This window comes from Schistocerca serialis, chromosome 8, assembly GCF_023864345.2.
Source record: "Schistocerca serialis cubense isolate TAMUIC-IGC-003099 chromosome 8, iqSchSeri2.2, whole genome shotgun sequence".
In the NCBI taxonomy this organism is placed as follows: Eukaryota; Metazoa; Arthropoda; class Insecta; order Orthoptera; family Acrididae; genus Schistocerca; species Schistocerca serialis.
The window spans coordinates 519,320,058-519,346,682 of NC_064645.1; the positions used below are offsets into that span (position 1 = coordinate 519,320,058).

The 26,625-nt window shown below is 43.2% G+C and overlaps 1 protein-coding gene across 1 annotated transcript in view; it reads left to right on the plus strand.

Moving 5' to 3' along the window:
• LOC126417102 (dynein beta chain, ciliary-like) overlaps window positions 1-26,625 on the plus strand; it is a 739,775-nt gene that overhangs the window by 295,650 nt on the left and 417,500 nt on the right. Inside the window, exons 19-20 of the mRNA XM_050084997.1 lie at window positions 14,233-14,381; window positions 22,350-22,595. Of these exons, the coding sequence (XP_049940954.1) occupies window positions 14,233-14,381; window positions 22,350-22,595 (395 nt within the window). The remainder of the gene's footprint in view (window positions 1-14,232; window positions 14,382-22,349; window positions 22,596-26,625) is intronic.

Below are 26,625 nucleotides of genomic sequence, written 5' to 3' on the forward strand. Positions count from 1 at the left end.
AATTGTTTCCATAATGACTGTCTCAAAATGTGACAAAAAAATCCACAGAGATTCTGGCCATATGTAAAGTACACCAGTGGCAAGACACAATCAATACCTTCACTGTGCAATTGCAATTATAATGTTACCGATGATAGTGACACTAAAGCAGAGTTTCTAAATTTGGTTTTCCAAAATCCCTTCACCAAAGAAGATGCAGTAAATATCCCAGAATTTAAATCAAGAACAGCCACCAACATTAGTTACTTAGAAGTAGATAGTCTAAGTGTAGCAAAGTGTTCAGCTCCAAATTGTATACCATTTAGGTTCCGCCTAGAGTATGCTGGTATAATAGCCCCATATTTAGCAACCACATACAACTTCTCGCTCAACAAAAAGTCTGGTCTGTACCTAAAGGCGGAAAGTCGCACAAGCCACACCAACACTTAAGGAAGGAAATAGGAGTAATCCGCTAAATTAAAGGCCCATAGCACCAACATCAGTTTGCAGAAGAGTTTTGAAACATATAAGTGTTTTCAAACATTAGTAATTACCTGGAATAAAATGATTTATTGACACATAGTGGGCACAGATTCAGTAAATATCATTCTCATAAAACAAACTACTACTACTACTACTACTACTACTACTACTTGGCTCTACAGCCCTTGGAGGGCCTTGGCCTGCATTGCAATATCCCGCCATTCTATCCAGTCCATGGCTTTCCATCTCCATCCTCTGACACCCAGCTTTTCATGTCTTCTTCAATTACGTCCATCCATCTGTTTTTGGGACATCCCTTCCATCATCTGCCTCCAGCCTTGTCATCAAAAATCTTCTTACACATTCTGTCTTCCTTCATTCTGACCATGTGTCCTGCCCATCGCAGTCTTCTTATTTTAATAGTAGTGGCAATGTCTGGTTCTTCAAAAAGTTGTTCTAATTCTGCATTTGTATGGATGCGCCAGCCTTCTTGATCGTATATTGGGCCATATATTTTACGCAGAACCTTTCTCTCCTAAATGCTAAAGATCCTTTCCTCATTTACAGTCATGGTCCATGTCTCGGCACCATACAAAACAACTGGTCATATAATTGTTTTGTAAATGAGGATTTCAGGTTTTTGTTATAACTTCAAGTTGAACAAATATATTTCAAGGACGATGCAATACATGAAAGTTACAGATCAAGTAAACAAAGTAAGATGTGTACACTTTATCAGTCAAGTCATAACTGAGTCCGAATCTAGTGGCCGCTGGCTGGCTGGCTGCTTAGGTGGTGCTACTGCTGCATGGCTGACAGACAGTGCCGCATGTAGAGGACGTGCATAACTGCGCGGCGGCACTTTGAAAGATCGGCAAGTCACAACACTTTTCCCCCCTTTGAAGTTTTTGCACAGGTCTTGATGGAGGTGGCCTGTAGAATGCTAACATCCATAGGTGTTGTTTGACTGGCCGTAAAGTCTCGAGGAGGAGACTTCCCATATGGACGGAAGTGTCCCCAATGATAACGGGTCGAGACGACAGGAGACGTGGGGGTCGAATCTGCTGGGGCCCCGGTCACCAATCTGCCCATTGCAGCAAGTCCGGTTGTTATAACAGGAGACGTGGGCAATGTGTCCACGTCCGTAGGAGAAGGAGGCGAGTAGAGTTGCTCTGACAGATGATGGTCATCTGGTTCCTGCATGGGCACGTCTCCTGGTGACGTCAGTTCTTGTGCTGACACCGATATGATGGTGAGAGGACTGCGTGGTGGGTAATGAGAGATTCCAGGATCCCGAGCATCAGGTAGAGCTGAAGGCGGTGTAGCGGCATCCGGAACAGGCATTGCCGGCACCCGAGGCCGAAGCTGGTACGAATGACACACTGCAACACCCGTGTCCATCTGGATTCCATACAGGTATTGGCCACAGTGTCGTAAGATGCGGCCAGGACTCCATTTTGGCCACCTGCCATATCCTCATACCCATACAAGGTCGACGGCGGTGAACCAGCCAAGTGAAGGCACCTGCGGCTGTGAGGTGGAATGCCACAGAAGATGAAGTAGCGTGTGGGGCTGTCAGCCATGTAAGAGCTTAGCCGGGCTGTGGTCACCCATGGGAGTGAAATGGTAAGAAGCCAGAAATTGGAGAAGCACATCATCAGCAGAAGAAGAAGTCAGCCCGTGTCCATCTGGATTCCATACAGGTATTGGCCACGGTGTCGTAAGATGCGGCCAGGACTCCATTTTGGCCACCTGCCATATCCTCATACCCATACAAGGTCGACGGCGGTGAACCAGCCAAGTGAAGGCACCTGCGGCTGTGAGGTGGAATGCCACAGAAGATGAAGTAGCGTGTGGGGCTGTCGGCCATGTGAGAGCTTAGCCGGGCTGTGGTCGCCCATGGGAGTGAAATGGTAAGAAGCCAGAAATTGGAGAAGCACATCATCAGCAGAAGAAGAAGTCAGGAGTTTCCTCATCTGAGCCTTAAATGTGCGGACCAGTTGTTCAGCCTCACTGTTTGACTGTGGATGGACCCGGAGGGGCCGTTATATGCATGACGCCGTGACGGGCACAAAAATCTGCAAAATCGGAAGAGGCAAATTGCAGACCATTATCAGTAACAAGAGTAGATGGAAGGCCTTCTAAAGAGAAAATGCGAGCTAGAGCATTGGTGGTTGCCACAGCGGTAGGCGAGGTGCAACGTACAATGAAAGGAAAGTTAGAGTAGGCGTCAATAACGAGAAGCCAATAAGTACCTAAAAAAGGTCCCGCAGAGTCAGCATGAATGCGCTCCCAGGGCTTCTCAGGTGAAGGCCATGGTGACAAAGATGACTTCGGGGCGGCGGCCTTGTGACGCACATGGGCCGCAGGCAGTGATCATGTGTGCGATTTCAGAGTCGATGCTGGACCACTACATGTGAGGGCGCACCAGAGATTTTGTGCAAGAGACACCCCATTGCCCTTGGTGAAGGAGGCACAAGACAGAAGTATGCAAAGACGCAGGTACAACTCGCAGCGAAGCATTTTCAGTTGAAAGGAGGATAACACCATCCCTAGCAGAGAGGTGGTAACGCAAAGCGTAGTAGTTCCGCAACGGAGTCTTAGTGGACGGACGATCTGGCCAACCCTTCTGAATACAGCGTAAAACCCAGGAGAGGGTAGGGTCAGAATCCGTAGCAGCCGCCAGCCGGTCCCCGGTGATGGGGAACCCGTCCACAACCCGCTCCTCGGCAACATCCAGGAGGAAACACAAAAGTTCGACCCTATTGAATGCCAGATCATGACCCTAGGGGAGATGAGACAGTGCATCAACATTCGCATGTTGAGCTGTCGGCCAGATATTAATGTCATAATTGAAATGAGACAAGTAAAGAGCCCAACGCTGGAGGCGGTATTCAGCCCTGTCAGTAAGTGATGTTGATGGATGAAACAAGGAAAGAAGTGGTTTGTGATCCTTAACAAGATGAAATTTGGAACCATAGAGAAAAACACCAAACTTATGAAAGCATAAATAATAGCCAAAGCTTCTTTTTCAATTTGAGAATACTTTTGTTGGGCATCCATGAGCATTTTGGAGACATAAGCAATGGGTTGTTCAGAACCGTCAGAAAAATGGTGCGCAAGGACTGCATAATCTTCAATTTCTGGAAAGCTGCATCGCATGACACAGACCAGTGAAAAGGCACGTTTTTATGCAATAGGCGATGCAATGGCTGAGCCACTGAAGCAGCAGACAGTAAAAACTTGTGATAGTATGCTATTTTCCCCAAGAAGGCCTGCAGTTCCTTAACAGATGTAGGGCGAGGAAGGGCATCAATCGCAGTGACAGTTTGCTGAAGCGGACAAATACCGTCCTGAGAGAGTTCAAACCCCAAATACGTGATAGATGCTTGAAAAAATTTTGATTTCTGAAGATTACACTTAAGACCGGCAGTCTGTAAGACATGAAAAAGTGTGCGGAGATTCTAAAGATTTTCTTCAGTGGTGGAGCCAGTGACAACAATGTTGTCCATGTAATTTATACACCCAGGGACAGTGAGCAATAATTGTTCCAGGAATCGCTGAAAGAGAGCAGGGGCGCTGGCAACCCCAAATGGCAACCATTGGTATTGACAGAGGCTGAAAGGCGTCTTAAGGACCAGGAACTGCCTGGAAGCAGCGTCGAGAGGAAGTTAATGATAAGCTTCTGACAGGTCAGGTTTAAAAAATACTGGCCTCCAGCAAGTTTAGGGAACAATTCTTCAGGTCAAGGCATAGGGTAAGTGTCGATGATGCATTGAGCATTTACAGTGGCTTTGAAATCGCCACAGAGACGAATATCACCATTTGGCTTAGCAGTGACAACGACAGGAGAGGACCACTCACTGGAAGTGACAGGAAGCAAGACCCCTGAAGCAGTGAGATGATCCAGCTCCCACTTGACCCGATCACGAAGGACCACAGGAATGGGGCGAGCCCGAGAAACTTAGGCCGAGCACTGGGTTTGAGCATGATATGAGCTTCAAAGTTGTTTGCATGGCCTAACCCAGGAGAAAAAAGGGACGAAAATGTCATCGACAAGGAATCCAATTGAGCATAAGGAATAGCATCAGAGACAATATTGACAGAGTCATCTATGGAGAACCCAAAAACGGGAAAGGCATCGAAACCAAAAAGATTCTCCTCATTACTGTGGTCGACCACAAATATGGGAACAGTGCGAATGACAGATTTGTAAAATACCTCAGCATCAAATTGTCCCAAGAGAGAAATCTTCTGTTTATTGTAAGTCCGTAATTGCCTAGTGACAGTTGACAGGTTTGGAGAACCCAACTGAAGATACGTCTGAGAATTGATGATAGTGGCAGCAGAACCAGTATCCACCTGCATGCAAACATCCCGACCAAGCATTTGGCAGTGACGAATAACTTCCCTGAAAGGGAAGAAGTACAATGGACAGACAACACAGAATCAGCGTCATGTTCATGAACATCATGTATGCGATCAGATTTGCAACCGGATGACACATGACCCTTTTTATTGCATTTGTGACACACGGCCCAACGTTGTGGACAATCCTCTCGTGAATGTTTTGTAAAACACTGCAGACATGAAGGAAGTTGCCGCAGGGTTTGCTGCAGTTTCTTAGAGGTTTGTTTACGGTTAGGCTGAGGCTGCACTTGGGAGCATACTGCGGCCACGTCAGCCAGCAGGGACATGCCACACGCTTCGTCAACAGCGCACAGAGGTTGTACTTCCCTGACGTCACCCCATGCTTCTATTTGCGCTCCAGCGGTGCGAGAAATTTCAAAAGACTGACCGATGGATAGGACTTAATCGACAGTTGGATTTTCCAACTGAAGGGCACGTTGCCTAACATCTTTGTTGGGCACCGACCAGATAATAGCACCCCGTACCATGGAATCGGCGTAGGATTCTTTGTGAACTTCAGTAACAAATTGACACTTTCGACTGAGGCCGTGAAGTTCAGCAGCCCAAGCGCGATAGGATTGATTTGGTTGTTTTTGACAACGATAAAAGCCAACACGAGAGGCTACCACATGCATATGCTTTTGAAAATAGACGGACAGAAGTGAGCACATTTCAGCAAAGGACAAAGACGCAGGATCTTTCAAAGGAGCCAATTGTGAAAACAACGATTACATTTGAGGTGAAATCCATGAAAGGAACAGAGACTTACATGTTTCGTCATCCGCCACATGAAATGCCAAGAAGTGCTGTCGAAGATGTTTTTCGTAATCAGGCCAGTCTTCCGGCGTCTCATCGTAAGGAGGCAGAGACAACGACGAGAGACGCCTCGCATTGGATGCCACGACGAAATCACGAATTGCATTGTTGAGAAGCATTTGCTGTTCTATGAGACCTTGCAATAGTTACTCTAAAGTAGCCATGGGAACCTGTGGGTCAATGATGAAAAGGAAAAATTCACTGCCTCCTTGCCAATTGTTATAATTTCAAGTTGAACAAATATATTTCAAGGACGACGCAATACATGAAAGTCACACATCAAGTAAACAAAGTAAGATGTGCGTAAACTTTAACAGTCAAAACATAACTGAGTCCGAGTCTAGCGGCTTAGGTGGTGCTGCTACTGAATGGCTGGCAGACAGTGCCGCATGTAGAGGACGTGCGTAACTGCGCGGTGGCACTTTGAAAGATCGGCAAGTCACAACAGTTTTCGTGATAGAGGTGACCTGCTAAGCATGGGTAGTGTGGCAAAGTAGCATTTGTTGCCTGCTGCTATTCTTGTAAAACAAAGCTAGCTCTTTATTCACACAAAGTAATGAGTGCTTTTGCTGGGTAATCTCAAATTGATTCCATATTTCTAGATTTCCAGAAAGTTTATGACACTGTTTCTCACAAGTGAGTACTGTCTCAGCTGTGCAACTGGATTCAAGATTTCCTGTTAGATAAGTCACTGTTACTAGTAATTGATGAAAAGTCATTGATTAAAACATAAACTCCTTCTGATGTTCCCCAAGGAAGAACTTACAGGCCCTCTCCTGTTCCTAATATATATAAATGATTTAAGAGTCAATCTTAAATTGTTTGCAGACACTGGCTAGTACAGTCCTCATCATTTCAAAACCAATTATAAAATGATTAAAATACGATACCAGTATGGTGTGAAATGTTGCTGTTGACCCTAAAATAATGAAAAATGTGAAGTCTTTCACATGACTACTAAAAGGAAACCATTAAATTTTGGTTACAGGATTAATCATAAGAATTTGGATTAATCATACGAATTTAAAGGCTGTCAATTCAACTAAATATCTAGGTATTATAATTACAAATAGCAATTGGAATGACCACATAGAAAATGTTGTGGAGATGGTGAACCAAAGACTGCATTTCATTGGCAGAAGATGCAACAGGTCTGCTAAAGGGGCAGCATATAATATGCTTGTCCATCCTCTACTGGAATAATGCTTCAAAGTATGGGATCCATAGAGGATGGGATTGGCAACGGACATTAACAATGTTCAAACAAGGGCAGCTTGTATTGTACTATCATGAAATTGGGGAGAGATTGTCACAATATGATACACAAACTGGGGCCACAATCATTGAAACAAAAAGGCATTTTTCATTGCACAAGATCTTTTCATGAGGTTTCATTCACTACCCTTCTCCTCTGAATGTGAAAATATTTTTTGAATGCCGATCTACGTAGGGATAAATTATGACCACGTAATCTGCCCTCCCTCATGTCATTTGTTGGTTGTCACTGACTTCATAATTAACTCTTTTAATAAGCTTCAGGAGGAATAAGATTTACAATAATCATTTTACTTATCTTCTTTTCTTGTACTTGGCTCCAGTACTTCATGTCTAGGGACTGATTCTTGAAGCTGAAATTTTTCACATTATAGGTTCTCATGGTTCCAATTGATGTAATAACTTCTGAAGAATTGCCTGAGCAGTAACTTCTGCGTTTATGTTGATTTTATTCTCTCACATTTTTCTATATCACTCTGTCTTCACAATTTACACTTCAGCAAAACTGAAAATTACATTGTTATTGCCAAAATTAAAAACACGTCTGATCACATCAGAAGCATGCCCACTACCCCTAATCCACTCTGGGGTAGTAACAATATTCCAGAGTGTTCAAAAATTTTCTTGACAAATGAATCTCCACCAATTTATATCATCATTTTACAAATTAATCCAGAAGTAAACATCATATAATAGGAATTTTAAGTGTGCCAGATATTTCGTAATTTCAAATGTTTCAAAAAAAAGTTATTTTTAACAGTACATAAAGAGCTAGCGTATATCGATTCAAACAACAAAAATAAAGTAATTTCTTTTTATACATTTTAGCCCAAAATATAATATATCCTGCACAAAATCATATATAATTCTTTTAGATAAAACAGTTGAGATATTAACCGGTATAAAATTTTTTAACTATTTATGGTATTGTCTACTGCTGAGGAAAGGTAACACTAGAAGAGGGTGTCCCTTTACAATATACCCCTCACAAAATTTGGAAACAATGTCTTTACAGTATTATGTGACAGACTATAAGGTTTTGCCAAAGAGTGTACAAAATGATACTAAAAGATAGAATACAGAAGTATAGAAGTATATCTAAAAACACAGATGATGTGACTTACTGAACAAAAGTGCTGGCAGGTCGATAGACACACAAACAAACACAAACATACACATGAAATTCAAGCTTTCACAACAAACTTTGCCTCATCAAGAAAGAGGGAAGGAGAGGGAAAGACGAAAGGATGTGGGCTTTAAGGGAGAGGGTAAGGAGTCATTCCAATCCCGAGAGCGGAGAGACTGACCTTAGGGGGAAAAAAGGACAGGTATACACTCCCACACACACACATATCCATCCGCACATACACAGACACAAGCAGACATTTGTAAAGGCAAAGAGTTTGGGCAGAGATGTCAGTCGAGGCGGAAGTACAGAGGCAAAGATGTTGTTGAAAGAGAGGTGAGGTATGAGCGGCGGCAAATTGAAATTAGCTGAGATTGAGGCCTAGCGGATAACGAGAAGAGAGGATATACTGAAGGGCAAGTTCCCATCTCCGGAGTTCTGACAGGTTGGTGTTAGTGGGAAGTATCAAGATAACCCAGACGGTGTAACACTGTGCCAAGATGTGCTGGCCATGTACCAAGGCATGTTTAGCCACAGGGTGATCCTCATTACCAACAAACACTGTCTGCCTGTGTCCATTCATGCGAATGGACAGTTTGTTGCTGGTCATTCCCACATAGAAAGCTTCACAGTGTAGGCAGGTCAGTTGGTAAATCATGTGGGTGCTTTCACACGTGGCTCTGCCTTTGATCGTGTACACCTTCCGGGTTACAGGACTGGCTGGAGTAGGTGGTGGTGGGAGGGTGCATGGGACAGGTTTTACACCGGGGGCAGTTACAAGGGTAGGAGCCAGAGGGTAGGGAAGGTGGTTTGGGGAATTCACAGGGATGAACTAAGAGGTTACGTAGGTTAGGTGGACGGCGGAAAGACACTCTTGGTGGAGTGGGGAGGATTTCATGAAGAATGGATCTCATTTCAGGGCAGGATTTGTGGAAGTTGTATCCCTGCTGGAGAGCCACATTCAGAGTCTGATCGAAAGTGAAGAAGTTATGGGTCAGGATGAAGCTGGCTAAGGTGATGAGGAAAGAGGTTTTTGGTAGGGTGGCAGGTGATCGGCGTGAAAGGAAGTGCTCCATTGCAGCGAGGCCCTGGACGTGCGGAATATTTGTGTATAAGGAAGTGGCATCAATGGTTACAAGGATGGTTTCCGGGGGTAACAGACTGGGTAGGGATTCCAGGCGTTCGAGAAAGTGGTTGGTGTCTTTGATGAAGGATGGGAGACTGCATGTAACGGGTTGAAGGTGTTGATCTACGTAGGCAGAGATACGTTCTGCGAGGGCTTGGTAGCCGGCTACAATGGGACGGCCGGGATGATTGGGTTTGTGAATTTTAGGAAGAAGATAGAAGGTAGGGGTGCGGGGTGTTGGTGGGGTCAGGAGGTTGATGGAGTCAGGTGAAAGGTTTTGTAGGGGGCCTAAGATTCTGAGGATTCCTTCAAACTCCGCCTGGACATCAGGAATGGGATTACCTTGGCAAACTTTGTATGTAGTGTTGTCTGAAAGCTGACGCAGTCCCTCAGCCACATACTCCCGACGGTTGTGGAACGCTTGTCCGCCGGAAGAATGACGATGGATTGGTCAGCCTTCAGATCACGGATAGCCTGGGCCTCAGCAGTGGTGATGTTGGGAGTAGGATTAAGGTTTTTTAAGAAGGATTGAGAAGCAGGGCTGGAAGTCAGAAATTCCTGGATAGTTTGGAGAGGGTGATTTTGAGGAAGAGGAGGTGGGTCCCGCTGTGACGGAGGATGGAACTGTTCCAGGCAGGGTTCAATTTGGATAGTGTCTTGGGGAGTTGGACCATTAGGAGTTTGATTAGGATCATTTTTCTTCGTGGCAAAGTGATATTTCCAGCAGAGAGTACAGGTGTAGGACAGTAAATCTTTGACGAGGGCTGTTTTGTTGAATCTGGGAGTGGGGCTGAAGGTGAGGCCTTTGGATAGGACAGATGTTTCGGATTGGGAGAGGGGTTTTGAGGGAAGGTTAATTACTGAATTAGGCTGTTTTGGTTCCAGATTGTGTTGATTGGAATTTTGAGGTTTTGGGGGGGAGTGGAGTTGGAAGTGGGAGATTGAGTAGATGGGAGAGACTTGGTCTGTGTGCAAAGAGAGGAGGTTGAGGTTTGCTGGAAAGGTTGTGAAGGGTGAGGGAGTTGCCTTTCCAGAGGTGGGAAACCAGGAGATTGGATAGTTTTTTGAGGTGGAGGGTGTCATGCTGTTCTAATTTGCGATTGGCCTGTAGGAGGATGCTCTGAACAGCCAGTGTGGGTGTGGGAGAGGAAAGATTGAGAACTTTTATTAAGGATAGGAGTTGACGGGTGTGTTCATTGGCTGAGTTGATGTGTAGGTGAAGGATTAGGTGGGTGAGGGCAATGGATCGTTCAGTTTGGAACTGGTATAGGGACTGATGGAAAGAAGGATTACAGCCAGAGATGGGAACTTTAAGTGTGAGGCCTTTCGGGGCAATGCCAAATGTCAGACAAGCCTGAGAAAATAAAATATGGGAGTGTAATCTGGCTAGGGCGAAGGCATGTTTGGGGAGGGAAAGTAAATAAAACTTAATGGGGTCGTTGTGGGGATGTTGTGAGGGTGACATGATATTAGAAGGTGGAAAGTGTAACATGAGGCTGAAATGAAAATGAAAATAAAAATATATGGCGAGAGATAAGGTGAACTAGAAAGCAACTGGAGAACTGGTGTGAAAAAAGGCTAAAAGGTGTTGGTTATAGCTGGGCTATGTTGATCCTGTGGTGAACTTGGGTTGGTGGACAACGATGTGCACAGACAAAAGTTATGCGGTTGTGTTGCCGCCAAAAAACTTCTTTGGTTCCATCAGATTCACCTGGTCCTACTCCAAATCCCATGCCACTTTCCTTGACGTTGATCTCACCTGTCCAATGGCCAGCTCCACACGTCCGTCCACATCAAACACACCAACAAGCAACAGTACCTCCATTATGACAGCTGCCACCCATTCCACATCAAACTGTCCCTTCCCTACAGCCTAGGTCTTCGAGGCAAACGAATCTGCTCCAGTCCGGAATCCCTGAACCATTACACCAACAACCTAAAAACTGCTTTTGCATCCCGCAACTACCCTCCCGACCTGGTACAGAAGCAAATAACCAGAGCCACTTCCTCATCTCATCAAACCCAGAACCTTCCACAGAAGAACTCCAAAAGTGCCCCACTTGTGACAGGATACTTTCCGGGACTGGATCAGACTCTGAATGTGGCTCTCCAGCAGGGATACAACTTCCTCAAATCCTGCCCTGAAATGAAATCCATCCTTCATGAAATCCTCCCCACTCCCCCATGAGTGTCTTTCTGCCGTCCACCTAACCTACGTAACCTCTTAGTTTATCCCTATGAAATCCCCAAACCACCTTCCCTACCCTCTGGCTCCTACCCCTGTAACCGCCCCCGGTGTAAAACCAGTCCCATGCACCCTCCCACCACCACCTACTCCAGTCCTGTAACCCTGAAGGTGTACACGATCAAAGGCAGAGCCACATGTGAAAGCACCCACATGATTTACCAACTGACCTGCCTACACTGTGAAGCTTTCTATGTGGGCATGACCAGCAACAAACTGTCCATTCGCATGAATGGACACAGGCAGACAGTGTTTGTTGGTAATGAGGATCACCCTGTGGCTAAACATACCTTGGTACACGGCCAGCACATCTTGGCACAGTGTTACACCGTCTGGGTTATCTTGATACATCCCACTAACACCAACCTGTCAGAACTCCGGAGATGGGAACTTGCCCTTCAGTATATCCTCTCTTCTCGTTATCTGCCAGGCCTCAATCTCAGCTAATTTCAATTTGCCACCTCTCATACCTCACCTGTCTTTCAACAACATCTTTGCCTCTGTACTTCCGCCTCGACTGACATCTCTGCCCAAACTCTTTGCCTTTACAAATGTCTGCTTGTGTCTGTGTATGTGCGGATGGATATGTGTGTGTGTGCGAGTGTATACCTGTCCTTTTTTCCCCCTAAGGTAAGTCTTTCCGCTTCCAGGATTGGAATGACTCCTTACCCTCTCCCTTAAAACCCACATCCTTTCGTCTTTCCCTCTCCTTCCCTCTTTCCTGATGAGGCAACAGTTTGTTGCGAAAGCTTGAATTTCATGTGTATGTTTGTGTTTGTTTGTGTGTCTATCGACCTGCCAGCACTTTCGTTCGGTAAGTCACATCATCTGTGTTTTTAGATATATTTTTCCCACGTGGAATGTTTCCTTCTATTATATTCATATCATTAATTTGAAGTATAGAAGTATTTTATACATGACATTTTACAGAAAACATAAGAAAAATATCTACTACACAAATCATAATTTGTACATATATCAGGACATGGCATTCATATTTTCAGATCTGTGGAACATTCTGTCACAAGACAATCGATTCAAAGACTAAACTAAAACATTGCAACACTGAACCATAGAAATAAATACAGAGATAATGTAAATCACTAGAATTACAAATTGCAAGTTTACATCAATAAAATCATCCCTTCAGAATCTTCGAAAGAGAAGAGAAATAATTCAGAGCCTAAGTGTACGACATGGGGGGGGAGGGGTAGGAGACAGGGAAAAAAAACTGCGGGTGGGTGTCTAGCAGCTCAGAGGGAGCCCAGTTTGCTGGCTAGGAATGTGAGAGTGAGGAGGGTGCGTGGCAGGTATAGTTGTAGCTGTCAGTGGGATGTGGCACATGCTGAAGGCAATTGGGGGGGGGGGGGGGGAGTATGAATTTGGGAGGTGGTGACAGAATGGAGGAAGAGGAAACTGTTGGCTACCTGAGACTTAGGCCAGGATGATTACTGGAATGGAGAATATGTTGTAAGTATAACTCCCATCTGTGTAGTTCAGAGAAGCTGGTTATGATGGGAAAGATCCAGGTGGCTCAGATTCTGAAGCAACTATTGAAATTGAGCATGTTGTGTCACTGAGTGGTCAATTTTGTTCTTGACTGTAGTTTGGTGGTGTCCGTTCATGCTGATGGAGAGCTGTTTGGTAGACATACCAACATAAAAGGTTCTTCAGTATTTGTGACAGAGTTGGTATATGTCATGGTTGCTTTCAAAGGTGGCTTGACATCTGGTAGGATAGGATTGGAGTAACAGGTGCTGGTTAGGTGGATTGGGCATGTCTTCCACCTTGGTGTGCCATAGGGATATGGTACCTTAGGCAAGGGCTTGGGAGTGGGAGTGCCATAGGGATTCTCCACTTACACATCATGCAAGTATCATTGAAAATGTAGATATCCTGTGCACAATGGTAGCTGAATTGAAGTCCGACCAAAAAACCATAGTTTGTCTTTGTAGTGAAACAGCAGATAGTGCATTAGCTAACATAAGGAACCTCTCTTGTCATCAGTGCAGCTCTCTGCTGCAGGACTGTCTTTGCATTCAGTTTGTGCTGAGCTTCGATTGTATTCACACAAGTTCTTATGGATCATCACCAAGCAATAAAATGTACATTTGTGGCTACAATCATTATATTGTCAGCAGCTTTATCTGGGCCCTCTGCACATCTTTTTCATCGACTGTGTCTTGAGCTTGTGTATTTCAGTGATGGATCATAAAATCCAATATTTATGTAAATGACTTCAAAACAAATATGATGTGACTTACCAAACAAAAGCGCTGGCAGGTCAATAGACACACAAACAAACACAAACATAGACACAAAATTCTAGCTTTCGCAACCAATGGTTGCTTCGTCAGGAAAGAGGGAAGGAGAGGGAAAGACGAAAGGATGTGGGTTTTAAGGGAGAGGGTAAGGAATAATTCCAATCCCGGGAGTGGAAAGACTTACCTTAGGGGGGAAAAAGGACGGGTATACACTCGCACACACACACATATCCATCCACACATATACAGACACAGGCAGACATCCCTCTTTCCTGACGAAGCAACCGTTGGTTGCGAAAGCTAGAATTTTGTGTGTATGTTTGTGTTTGTTTGTGTGTCTACCTACCTGCCAGCACTTTCGTTTGGTAAGTCACATCATCTTTGTTTTTAGATATATTTTTCCCACGTGGAATGTTTCCCTCTATTATATTGACTTCAAAACAAAGTAGATACAATAAATTTCTTGATATGGCAGTGACTTTAATTTATTGAAATATCCATTTTACAGGACTAGACAAAGAGATGCGAGTGTGGGATGCCTACATTAGCCTGGAAGGTACGTTGAAGAATTTATTAACATCCTTGAGAGCTGTGACAGAACTACAAAATCCAGCAATTAGGGAACGTCATTGGAAGCAGCTTATGGAAGCAACGAAGGTCTGTATAGAGAAACTGTATAGAGATGAATTTTGCATAGCAAAAATACTAGAAATATGTTACTGGTTTGCATAATTATCTATTTTATATAATTTTTACTGCAAACAGCTTATTTCACAGAACATTATGTTGAAAAGATACATCTATTTTAGGTGTTTTAGTAGCTGGCTATTTCTAATTGCTTTCCTGAATGGTGAATATATATCATTTAATAAATTTACAAATTGACTAACAGAAGACAAACTCTGAAACATGAACCCCAAACAAAGTACTGAAAAATGCATAAATGAAAAAATAGATTCTGGCTCCCCAGTTGTAGAATGTCTTTGAGCTGTTTATTTATTACAAGATAGAAACAGAATATCATATCAGAACCCTTTTCAAACTCACATGGTATTATATGCAGTTTTTAATTCCATTTGTGATTTTGTCATTATTTTCCAGTTTCATATGAATGGAAGCTGTGAATCTGTAGACACTTGTAATATGTATTATTTTTTTATTATCCAGTTCTTCAGAAATTATCTAAATCTCTGGTTATTAGCACTGCAGATTTATGATACCACAGCTATAAATTTCTCATAACAATACATCTACATTTATAAGTACTTCAAACCATACCATTTTGGTGGGGGGGTATACAGTGTACTCGAATGGTTATTTCCTCACTGTATTTCATTTGCAAATTGTGGCCAGAAAGCAAGAATAATGCTAGTGATCTACATAAACCCATTGTTCATTATGTGACAAAAGAAGTTGGAAGAAGGCCTATGTTGTCTGACTTATATTTTAATGTGGACTCTCAGAATTTTAATAATAATCTGCTGTGTGATGCCCAGAACTGTTCTTGTAATGTCTCTCATTGCAGTTTGTTGAGTATGTCTGTGACATTCATCCAGTGAGTAACGAAACCAGAAATGAAGTTTTCATTTCTCTTTCAATATTTTCCATCTGTTCTGTTGATGACCAATGAACAGTGCTCAAAAATTTCTTGAATAACAGTCTTGTGAGAGACCAAATTCATAGGTGAATTACACTTTTGTATGATTTTTCTTACAAATTTCAACATACATCTGTCTTTTGCATGGCTAAATATAAGACAGTGTTTTGCATTAAATCACTATGAACAAATAGTGCCAGATAATGAGTGTCAGTGATTTCAGTGGTTGATCAATCACTTAACAATTCAATGACAATGAGCCAGTCTTTTCATATGTTTGCATATATATATATATATATATTACATTAACCGCTGTTGAGAGTTAGCTATCAGCATTTGCATAAAGTAATGGTCATTTTCAGGTTTTCGTCTGTGTCCTAAGAACTTTGTTTTATTGTGTGATCTCTCTATACATAACACACTGTTTCATGTAGCCTTAGGGAACTAAAAATTTTGTTTCCAGATTTTTTTACATTTATGATGAACAGTAAGTCTCAGCACAGTGCTGTGAAGCACACAAGGCACTACTTTCATTCCCAACAAAGTCTCCCTAATAAGAATAATGTGGCTAGGAAGTCTTCAGTCTAAAGACACACTTGTCCATAAGCAAGTATTTTGTTGATTAAGCAGTGGTGAGGAGCTTATTTGAAGGCTTTGTGAAAGTAAAGAAATATAATAATCACTTGAACTTTGTTATCTACAATCTTGTGTGCCTCGCAAATAAAGAGGCCAAATTGAGTAACCATGATCAGTGGTTACAGAATCCAAGTTGTGTTATCTCCAGAACAGTTATAAATTAATAGAAAATTGTGTTATGTAACTCTACAGCAAACTGATATCAGTGAGACAGGTGTTAAGTTCTGTGCATATGTGCTGCAACCTTTCTTAAAAACCAGATATGCACTTCTTCCAGTACAAGCAACACTCTGTTAATCCACTGACCTATGATAGCCTGTACTTGAAAATGAATCACTTCTTCTTCATATTTGATATAGAATGTAGTGGGTATTGCATAATATCTGGCAGACTATTAAGCACCTTTAGTTTTTTTCCAGTTCCATTATTATTTACTTCTATACTGAAGGGCCAAAAAACAGGTATAGGCATGTGTATTTTGATATGTAAACAGGCAAAATATGGTTCTCTGCTCAGCAATGCCTATATATGACAACAAGTGTCTGGTGCAGTTGTTAGATCAATCACTGCTTTTACAATGACAGTTTATCAAGACTTGAGTGAATTTGAACATGGTGTTACAGTCAGCACATGGGCGATGGGACACAGCATCTCCGAGTTAGTGATGAAGTGTGGATTTTCCCATACGACTATTTCATGAGTATACTGTGAATATCAGCAATCTGGTAAAACATCAGATCTCCGACACCACTGTGGCTGGAAAAAGATCCTGCAAAAACAGGACAATGACAAGTGAAAAGAATTGCTTAACGCGGCAGAAGTGCAACCCTCCCGCAAATTGCTGCAGATTTCCATACTGGGCCATCAACAAGTGTCAGCATGAGAAACATTCGACAAAACATCATCAACATGAGCTTTCAGAGCTAAAAGCCCACTCGTGTACCCTTGATGACTGCACTACACAAGGCTTTACACCTTGCTTGGTCCCATTAACACTAACATTGGTTTGTTGATGACTGGAAATGTGTCGCCTGGTCAGACGAGTCTGGTTTAAAATTGTATCGAGTGGATGGATGTGTATGGGTATGGAGACAACCTCATGAAAACATGGTCACTGCATGTTAGCAGGGGCCACCCAAGCTGGTGGAGGCTCTTTAATGGTGAGGGGCATGTGCAGTTGTACTGATATAGGACCCCTGTTACGTCTAGGTACGACTATGACAGGTGACACATACGTAAGTATCCTATCTAGTCACCTGCATCAATTCATGTCCACTGTGCATTCCGATGGATGTGGGCAATTTGGGCAGGACAATGCAACACTCCATACATCAAGAATTGCTACAGAGTGGCTCCAGGAAGACTCTTCTGAGTTTAAACAATTCCACTGGCCACCAAACTCCCCAGACATGAACATTATTGAGCATATCTGAGATGCCTTGTAACATGCTGTTCAGAAGAGATCTCCACCCATTGTACTCTTACAGATTTATGGACAGCCTTGCAGGATTCATGGTGTCAATTCCCTCCAGCACTTCTTTAGACATTAGTTGAGTCTGTGCCATATCGTGCTGTGGCACATCTGTGGGCTGGTGGGGGGCCCTGCAAGGTATTAGACAGGTGTACCAGTTTCTTTGGCTCTTCAGTGTCCATTCACCTTCATTGGATCTTCAGTGAAGCAATTTCTGGGGTAGTATTAGTATTTCAGCCTACATTTTATTATATTCTGTATCAGTGATATCATGATCAATGAGCACTTCAACAAGCAACTGTGACCCATTGATTGATTTTATAGAAAACCATGATTTTTTATGGTTTTGATAATTCAACAAATAATATATTGTGATTCTTGAGTTTCTCCCGGCGTATTTGATAATCAAAATATCCACAGGTGTACTGCCGGTCTACAGTGTTCAGTGGGCACAATATTTCGGTGATCATACATGTCACCATCATCAGGTGAACTGACGGACGGACTGAGCTCCTGTGAATGTGCTGGTACGGCGATCTGTATGCTACGGCTGCTCAGGGGGAACTGGCTTCGGTCGCGGCGGCTGCCACTTTAAATACCCTCCACCCGCGGCGCACTCCCTCCTCCGTCCATGCCCCGCACCACGATCGCGCGGTGGAACAGATTGCAACGGCGTCTGAGATGACGTCGGTGTGATGGCTCTGTCCACCGTGGTCGTCACAACTATACGTTTGCTCGATTTACTCTTGATTAACCCAATCGCTGGTTCCCAAGCCTTGCTAAGATTATAGCCACAGTCACGGTTTATGAGGTCGTCATTGGTGCGAATTTCGATGGCCTCTCTAACAACGCTGTCCCAGTATCTCGACGTCTGTACCAGAATCCTAGTGCGTTCATACTCCATAGCGTGATTTTCCGACAATGTTCAGCGACTGCCGACTTTCTCGGAAACATCAGTCGAGTGTGCCTCTGGTGTTCATGGCATCGATCCTCGACGGCACGCATCATCCGACCAATATATGACTTGCCACATGATACGGAATCTGGTACACGCCGGCCTTCCTCAGACCGAGGTCATCTTTGGCGCTCCCCACCAGTGCACGAGTTTTATTCGGAGAACAAAACACAGTTCCGACTCGGTGTTTCTTCAAAATGCGGGCAATTTTCCCCGAGAGTGCGCCTGTATATGGAATAAATGCAGTGCCTACCTCCTTCCTCGTGATTTCATCCATCTCCACAGGTTGTGCTGTAGTGATTGGGTGGAGAGCACGTTGAATCTGTCACTCTGAGTACCCATTTTTTCGAAATACAGTTCTCAGATGTTCCAATTCCTGGGGTAGTCTCTCTGCGTCAGAGATAGTGCGCACCCTATGTACTAGAGTTTTAAGTACCCCATTCCTCTTGGTGGCAGCTGTCCGCGTGCAAATACGGGTCAGTGTGCATTGTCTTCCGATACACCCCACGACCTAGGGTGCCGTCAGCCCTTCTCTTGACCAAAACGTCAAGGAAAGGTAATTTACCATCCATTTTACTCTCCATAGTGAATTTGATGTTGGGGTGTATAGAGTTTAGATGTGAAAGGAAGTCAAGGAGTTTATCCATACCATGTGGCCAGATGACGAACGTGTTGTACACGTAACGGAAAAAGCAAGTAGGTTTCCATTTGGATGAAGACAGGGCCTCCTCCTCAAAGTTCTCCATGTACAAATTCGCTACCACCGGTGAGAGTGGGCTACCCATGGCGACTCCCTCCGTTTGTTCGTAGTATTCTCCATTAAAAAGAAAATACGTGGAGGTCAAGACATGCCTAAAAAGTTCAGTGGTCTTCTTGTCAAACTTCTGACTAATCAATTCTAGTGACTCTCACAGGGGAACCCTCATAAACAAGGAAACAACGTCAAAACTCACCATGATATCTGACTCATCCAACCTGCAGCTATCAAGGCGTTTAACAAAATCGCCGGAATTATGGATGTGATGAGGGCATTTACCCACATAAGGACGTAATATTCCCGTCAGGTATTTGGCCAACAAATATGTAGGTGCCCTGATGTTTCTGCTGAACTACTGGATGTGACATCAGGGCACCTTTGTTCTTGAAGGTTGTCGTTTGACTTTCTTTGAGGCTGCTGATCAAGGGCTCTAACATTCAGCACTTTGATGCTTCATATAAGCGTCATACTGGTAGCGCCAACTTTCATCCCCAGCAGTAATATTTGACAGAAATGTGGCATCACATCCAGTAATTCAGCAGAAATTTTCATCTTTCCTCTTCCTGTTCGCCTGTTTTGTGTGAGAGATGAGTTTTGCATTAAGTTTCCAGTTCCCCAAATCTTATGACACACATCACAATTCAAATTAAGTTCTGGTACCACATGCACATTTGCATGACAGTCTTCTTGCAATAACTGCCTTACATGCTACACATTTTCATTGGTATGTTCTGTAAACAGGCGACAACCTCTGAGATCATTTTGTACTGAATCTCTGCTGCCTTTTCAGAATGTTTTGTGCCACTCAGAAACACATGACTTCTTGAAAATGCCTCTCCTGCATATGCTTGGTTAATCATTATTCATGTTTCAGTATGGGTTTCCCCAAGCTTAACACAGAATTTAATGTTTACTCTGTGCTCAAAATGATTGTGTCACCATAACCAATGCACCAAACAAACATTGTGTTGCTAAGCTCAACCCTGCCATGTAGTGAGTTTGCGGGGAAACATGGCAAAGATCATTTCCAGAATGCACACCTTCCAGGTGACATAAAAACAACATTTGTTTCTTTTTAAGATTGAAAACTCAGAAATAAATAAAAAAATTAAGAAATAAAAAATTAAAAATGAAAAAATAAACTGCCCTGGATCTCTTCTGACAAAGTTTTGTAAATATGCTTTTTATGACTTTCATCATGTTTGTTTTGATTTTCCGTGTGACCCATCCAATATTTCTTAGACTGCTTTGGATATTGTAAGTATTTCTAATTTTCCTTGTTATGTTACTAGCTTATAGCTGGTAAGACTGTCAGTTGGACTGAGATGGCAGCCATTCTTCAGCTTCTAGCTGTAGCCTTCGTCTTGTTGTGCAGCCACTGAGTAATCTTGCAAAAGACCTTCCTCAAACTACTCCACTATCCCATCTTTGCTTTGTGCATCCTTCCCTACCTTGTGGCAAAACATGACATTAATGGGCTATGGCAGCAGATGACAGATGCGAGTGCCTTTGCTAAAAGTACAGCATTGCCTGCAGCACCTGTCATGTTCCCATGCTGTATTGATCTGACCCTAAACTACTGGAATGACCTGGTCAGCTGAATCCTGATTTTAGTTGGAAAGCACTGATGGTAGGGTCTGAGTTTGGCACAGCCCCAACGAAGCCAAGGAACCAAAGTTGTCAACAAGGCACAGTGTCAGCTGGTGATGGCTCATAATGGTGTAGGCTGTTTTTACGTGGATTGGACTGGGTCCTCTGGTCCAACTGAACTGATCATTGGCTAGAAACAGTTATGTTCAGGTACTTGGAGACCATTTGTGACCATACACAGGCTTCATGTTCCTAAACAACAGTGGAATTTTTATGAATGACATTGTGCCACGTCAGGGGACCACAGTTGTTCATGATTGATTTGAAGAACATTCTGGACAATTTGAATGATTTAGCTACCGAGATCACCCAACACGAAAGTATCAGTCATTAATGGGACATAATCGAGAGATCAGTAACTGGACAAAATCCTGCACAGGCAATGCTTTCGCAACTGTGGACAGCTACAGATGCAGCATGTCTCAAACTTCCAGCGACTTGTTGAGTCCATGACACATTGAGTTGCTGCACTAAACTGGGCAAAAGTAGGTTCGACATGACATTAGGAAGTAACTCACGATTTTTGTCACCTCAGTCTGTAGTTCAAGATTTGACACCCAGAGAAGCAGCATATGGGACTAGGAATGTGCTTGGCAAATATTATGGAGAAAATGAAATATCTTTGGGTAGCTATCCATGATGCTCCATCGTGGCAGCTTCCTGTGACCTTATCTGGAGATTTTGGTATTATGTTCCTGTGGCAGTTTTCCCCTTAGAAGAAGTCTGTTAGGGCCACCCCAAAAAAACACTCAACATCACCTGCCCAGTGATTGTTGGTTCTTCACCCTTTATGGCAGTGTTGAATCCATTTGTTTCCATTGCTTTCTTTGCACCTTTGTTAGGGAGTACATTGATACACCCAGCACTTCTCCACAATGATTAGGCTACTAAACAAGTCATCTGGGCTGGCCTGACAAACTACAACATTGCTGCTGCTGCCTTAGTTTGGCACACTTTTTAATTTTGTGGTAACAGTTATGGAACTGAGTAGGTGGCAGTTTTTGTCACATTCAAAATTTTTTGTGAAATTTCGAAAACTAATCCATTACTGATTTTCACTTTTCCATTATTGCCTCAACTTTGATATCCCATTCTTTGAACACCAGGGTGTCCATTTCTCTTGCAATTCTCAGCCCTCCCCAGTGAGATGGCCTGCCACTATGTTCTTCATCATTCAGACTTGTTTTACCACATTGGAAGTAACTGCACCAGCTAACTACTGTGTTATATGATGGTGCATTGTTATCGTACACTTCCACCAACTCAGCATGGATTGTTGCGGCACTGTCCCACTTCAAATGCATTAAACAAATAAGCACAGAATACTCTACTGTTATGCCATTTTATTTTGGTTCCACTAAATGCATGAGGATTTCATACTGTACAGAGACTGCAGACATAACTACAATTATTTTCTTGAGGCAGTAGTTAAAACTTTTACTATCCCTTTTATTTCAGTGTATATTAAATAAAGGTGTCTCTTGTGGCATGACTGGCTTAACAGTGTAATATAAAAATGACAATGTTATCCTGCACTAATTTACATGTATATTGAGCAGGTCAAGTTCCATATGGATGCTTCGACAACACTTGCTGACTTGTTGGCACTGAATCTTCACAAATATGAGGAAGAGGTAAAGAATATAGTTGACAAATCTGTCAAGGAAATGTCAATGGAGAAGGTACTCAAAGAATTACATGCAACATGGTCAACAATGGAATTTGAACGTGAAGTCCATCCACGAACAGGCTGCACCATACTTCGGGCCAGTGAAGAGCTTATTGAAACACTGGAGGACAACCAGGTAATATATTTACATCATCTCCCATTTTGTTCTTTCTTTTTCGTGGAGCATTTGACAGTACTTGATATCTAAGCAATTACTTAATGTTAGCTTCAATATTTACTGACTGTTAACTTCAATATTAATTCCATATTTTCATTTTCTTTTCTGTTACCTCAAGTGATCTTCTGTAACCCATAATAAGTTGTGCATCTTGCTATTAAGTTGGTCCATTTGTCTGTGTAATATTACAAGCATAAACATTTGAGATAAAAATTATAATTAATACAAGAAAAATTATTTGCAATTGTTCTCCACTGTAGATTTAATACTGTTGGCTTTACGCTTAACTATGTGAAAGTTTTAATTGGTGGTGCCACCCTCCCCTTCTCTCTCTCTCTCTCTCTCTCTCTCTCTTTCTCTTGCACTGACACATAAAATGCCATTTGATGTTTTGTAAATGCTTTACAGTCTTTTTGATGGGTGGAACAATCATAATACTCACTCAGTTTCTTTATTGTCCTATAATATTCAACAAATGGCTCGAAATAATTTCCTTTACAAATTTTAATACTTTCAGTACACTATTTTGACTGCATAATACTGAGATATATTAACAGAAAGCAGTGTATAATACAAAAAGTAAACAGCATACTGTACAGAAGAAAATGCAGCATAATTAGAAAATGCAGCAGATAGTTTGTTAACACTGAAAAGCAGAACTGTTGCATTGTCAGCAGTCACACTCAAAAGAAACAAAATGTACTAGCATTTGGAGTTATCTTTTGATGAGCTGGAGTAAAAAATACCCACATATATACACATGCACCTAAGCCCCTACATGGTGCCGGCTGGACTAACAGTTCCAATGCTGTTTTTTAACAGGTGGGCTGGTTTTGATGACAGATGAGTAGGTAGAGGGGAAGGAGACCGGAGACAGGGAGAGGGACTGACTGGGTGTGAGTGGCTCAGAGGGAAGCAGCCGGTTTGCTGGCTAGGAATGCGGATGAGAGGGGTGACACATATAAGAGCCATGCATGATTTTATTGGCCAATGGGAAGCAGCAGATGGAAACCTGAAATAGGAAGGGGTGACAGGACGGAGGAAGGGCAAACTGCCGGTTGTAGATTACAGGTGTAGTGGGTTACATGCTGAGTTTGAGGCCAGGGAGATTATGGGAGCAGAGGATGTGTTGTAAGGATAACTTCCATCTGTGTTCTTCCATCTGTGTAGTTCAGAGGAGCTGGTGGTGGAGGGAAGGGCAGAGATGGCTTGGGTTGTGAAGCAGCCATTGAAATTGAGCATATTGTGCTCTGTAGCATACTGTGCTCAGCAGCATGTTGTGCTTTTGGGTGGCTGAGTTTGTTCTTGGCAGCAGTTCGGTTGTGGCCATTCATCATTGTGGACAGCTGATTGGTGGTCATCCGAATACGCAACATCCACCTTCCTGTCTTCTGCCATTGTGTTACATTTTAGCAAAAATGCTGGAAAGTTCTTGACCAACTTACTTCATATTTTTACATGATACTCTAATAAACAATTGGACATACATATTCTACATACTTTTCTAATTCTTACACACTTCTCTAATAAACATTCAGGCTGACATAGGATACATATTTTTATGTATGTAGTGTATAAGTATTTATGAACTATATAAAAGAGCAACATTATTAGCAAAAATCTTGAAAAGTTCTTGACCTTTTTAGTTCAAAATTTTTACTCAATGCTATAATAAACTTTCAAACAGACATAGGCTACATATTTTTCTAATATATTTATACTACCACCATAAAGACAAATTGTTGTTTAATACTGTTCACAAAAAAAAGATGCTGTAACTTACCAAAGGAGAAAGCGTTGGTATGTTGATAGAGACCATAAAAACCACACACAAATTTCAAGCTTTCACAACCCAAGGTTGCTTTATCAGGAAAGAGGGAAGGAGAGGGAAAGACGAAAGGATGTGGGTTTTAAGGGAGGGGGTAAAGAGTCATTCCAATCCCTGGAGCGAAAAGACTTACCCTAGGGGGAAAAAACAACAGGTATACACTCGCGCACACACACACATATCCATCCGCACATACACAGACACAGGCAGACATATGTAAATTCAAAGAGGTTCGGCAGAGATGTCACTCGAGGCAGAAGCACAGAGGCAAAGATGTTGTTGAATGACAGATGAGGTACTAGCAGCGGCAACTTCAAATTAGTGGAGGTTCAGGCCTGAAGGGTAATGGGAAGAGATAGCATATTGAAGGGCAAGTTCCCATCTCTGGAGTTCTGATAGGTTGGTGTCTGGGAAGTATCAAGATAACCCGGACGGTGTAACACTGTGCCAAGATGTGCTGGCTGTGCACCAAGGCATGTTTAGCCACAGGGTGATCCTCATTGCCAACAAACACTGTCTACCGGTGTCCATTCATGTGAATAGACAGTTTGGTGCTGGTCATTCCCACATAGGAGGCTTCACAGTGTAGGCATGTCAGTTGGTAAATCACGTGGATGCTTCCACACCTTTGCCTTTGTTCATGTACACCTTCCGGGTTACAGGACTGGAGTAGTTGGTGGTGGAAGGGTGCATGGGACAGGTCTTACACCGGGTGCAGTTACAAGGGTAGGAGCCAGAGGGTAGGGAAGGTGGTTTGGGGATTTCATAGGGATGAACCAAGAGGGTACGAAGGTTAGGTGGATGGCAGAAGGACACTCTTGGTGGAGTGGTTTCATGAAGGATGGATCTCATTTCAGGGCAGGATTTGAGGAAGTTGTATCCCTGCTGGAGAGCCACATTCAGACTGATTCAGTCCCGGAAAGTATCCTGTCACAAGTGGGGCACTTTTGGGGTTCTTCTGTGGGAGGTTCTGTGTTTGAGGGGATGAGGAAGTGGCTCTAGCTATTTGCTTCTGTACCAGGTCGGGAGGGTAGTTGCGGGATGCGAAAGCAGTTTTCAGGTTGTTGGTGTAATGGTTCAGGGATTCCGGACTGGAGCAGATTCGTTTGCCACGATGACCTAGGCTGTTGGGAAGGGACCGTTTGATGTGGAATGGGTGGCAGCTGTCATAATGGAGGTACTGTTGCTTGTTCGTGGGTTTGATGTGGATGGATGTGTGAAGCTGGCCATTGGGCAGATGGAGGTCAACATCGAGGAAAGTGGCATGGGATTTGGAGTAGGACAAGGTGAATCTGATGGAACCAAAGGAGTTGAAGTTGGAGAGGAAATTCTGGAGTTCTTCTTCACTGTGAGCCCAGATCATGAAGATGTCATCAATAAATCTGTACCAAACTTTGGGTTGGCAGGCTTGAGTAACCAAGAAGGCTTCCTCTAAGCTACCCATAAATAGGTTGGCATACAAGGGGGCCATCCTGGTACCCATGGCTGTCCCTTTAATTGTTGGTATGTCTGGCCTTCAATAGTGAAGAAGTTGTGGGTTAGGATGAAGCTGGCTAAGGTAATGAGGTAAGAGGTTTTAGGTAGGGTAGCAGGTGATCGGCGTGAAAGGAAGTGCTCCATCGCAGCAAGGCCCTGGACGTGTGGGATATTTGTGTATAAGGAAGTGGCATCAGTGGTTACAAGGATGGTTTCCAGGGGTAACAGAATGGGTAAGGATTCCAGGCGTTCGAGAAAGTGGTTGGTGCCTTTGATGAAGGATGAGAGATTGCATGTAATGGGTTGATGGTGTTGATCTACGTAGGCAGAGATACGTTCTGTAGGGGCTTGGTAAACAGCTACAATGGGGTGGCCGGGATGTTTGGGTTTGTGAATTTTAGGAAGTAGGTAGAAGGTAGGGGTGCGGACTGCCAGTGGGGTCAGGAGGTTGATGGAGTCAGGGGAAAGGTTTTGTAGGGGTCCTAAGGTTCTAAGGATTCCTTGAAGCTCTGCCTGGACATCAGGAATGGGATTACCTTGGCAAACTTTGTATGTCGTGTTGTCTGAAAGCTGATGCAGTCCCTCAGCCACCTACTCCCGATGATCAAGTACAACGGTCGTGGAACCTTTGCCAGCCGGAAGAATGAAGATGGATCGGTCAGCCTTCAGATCATGGATAGCCTG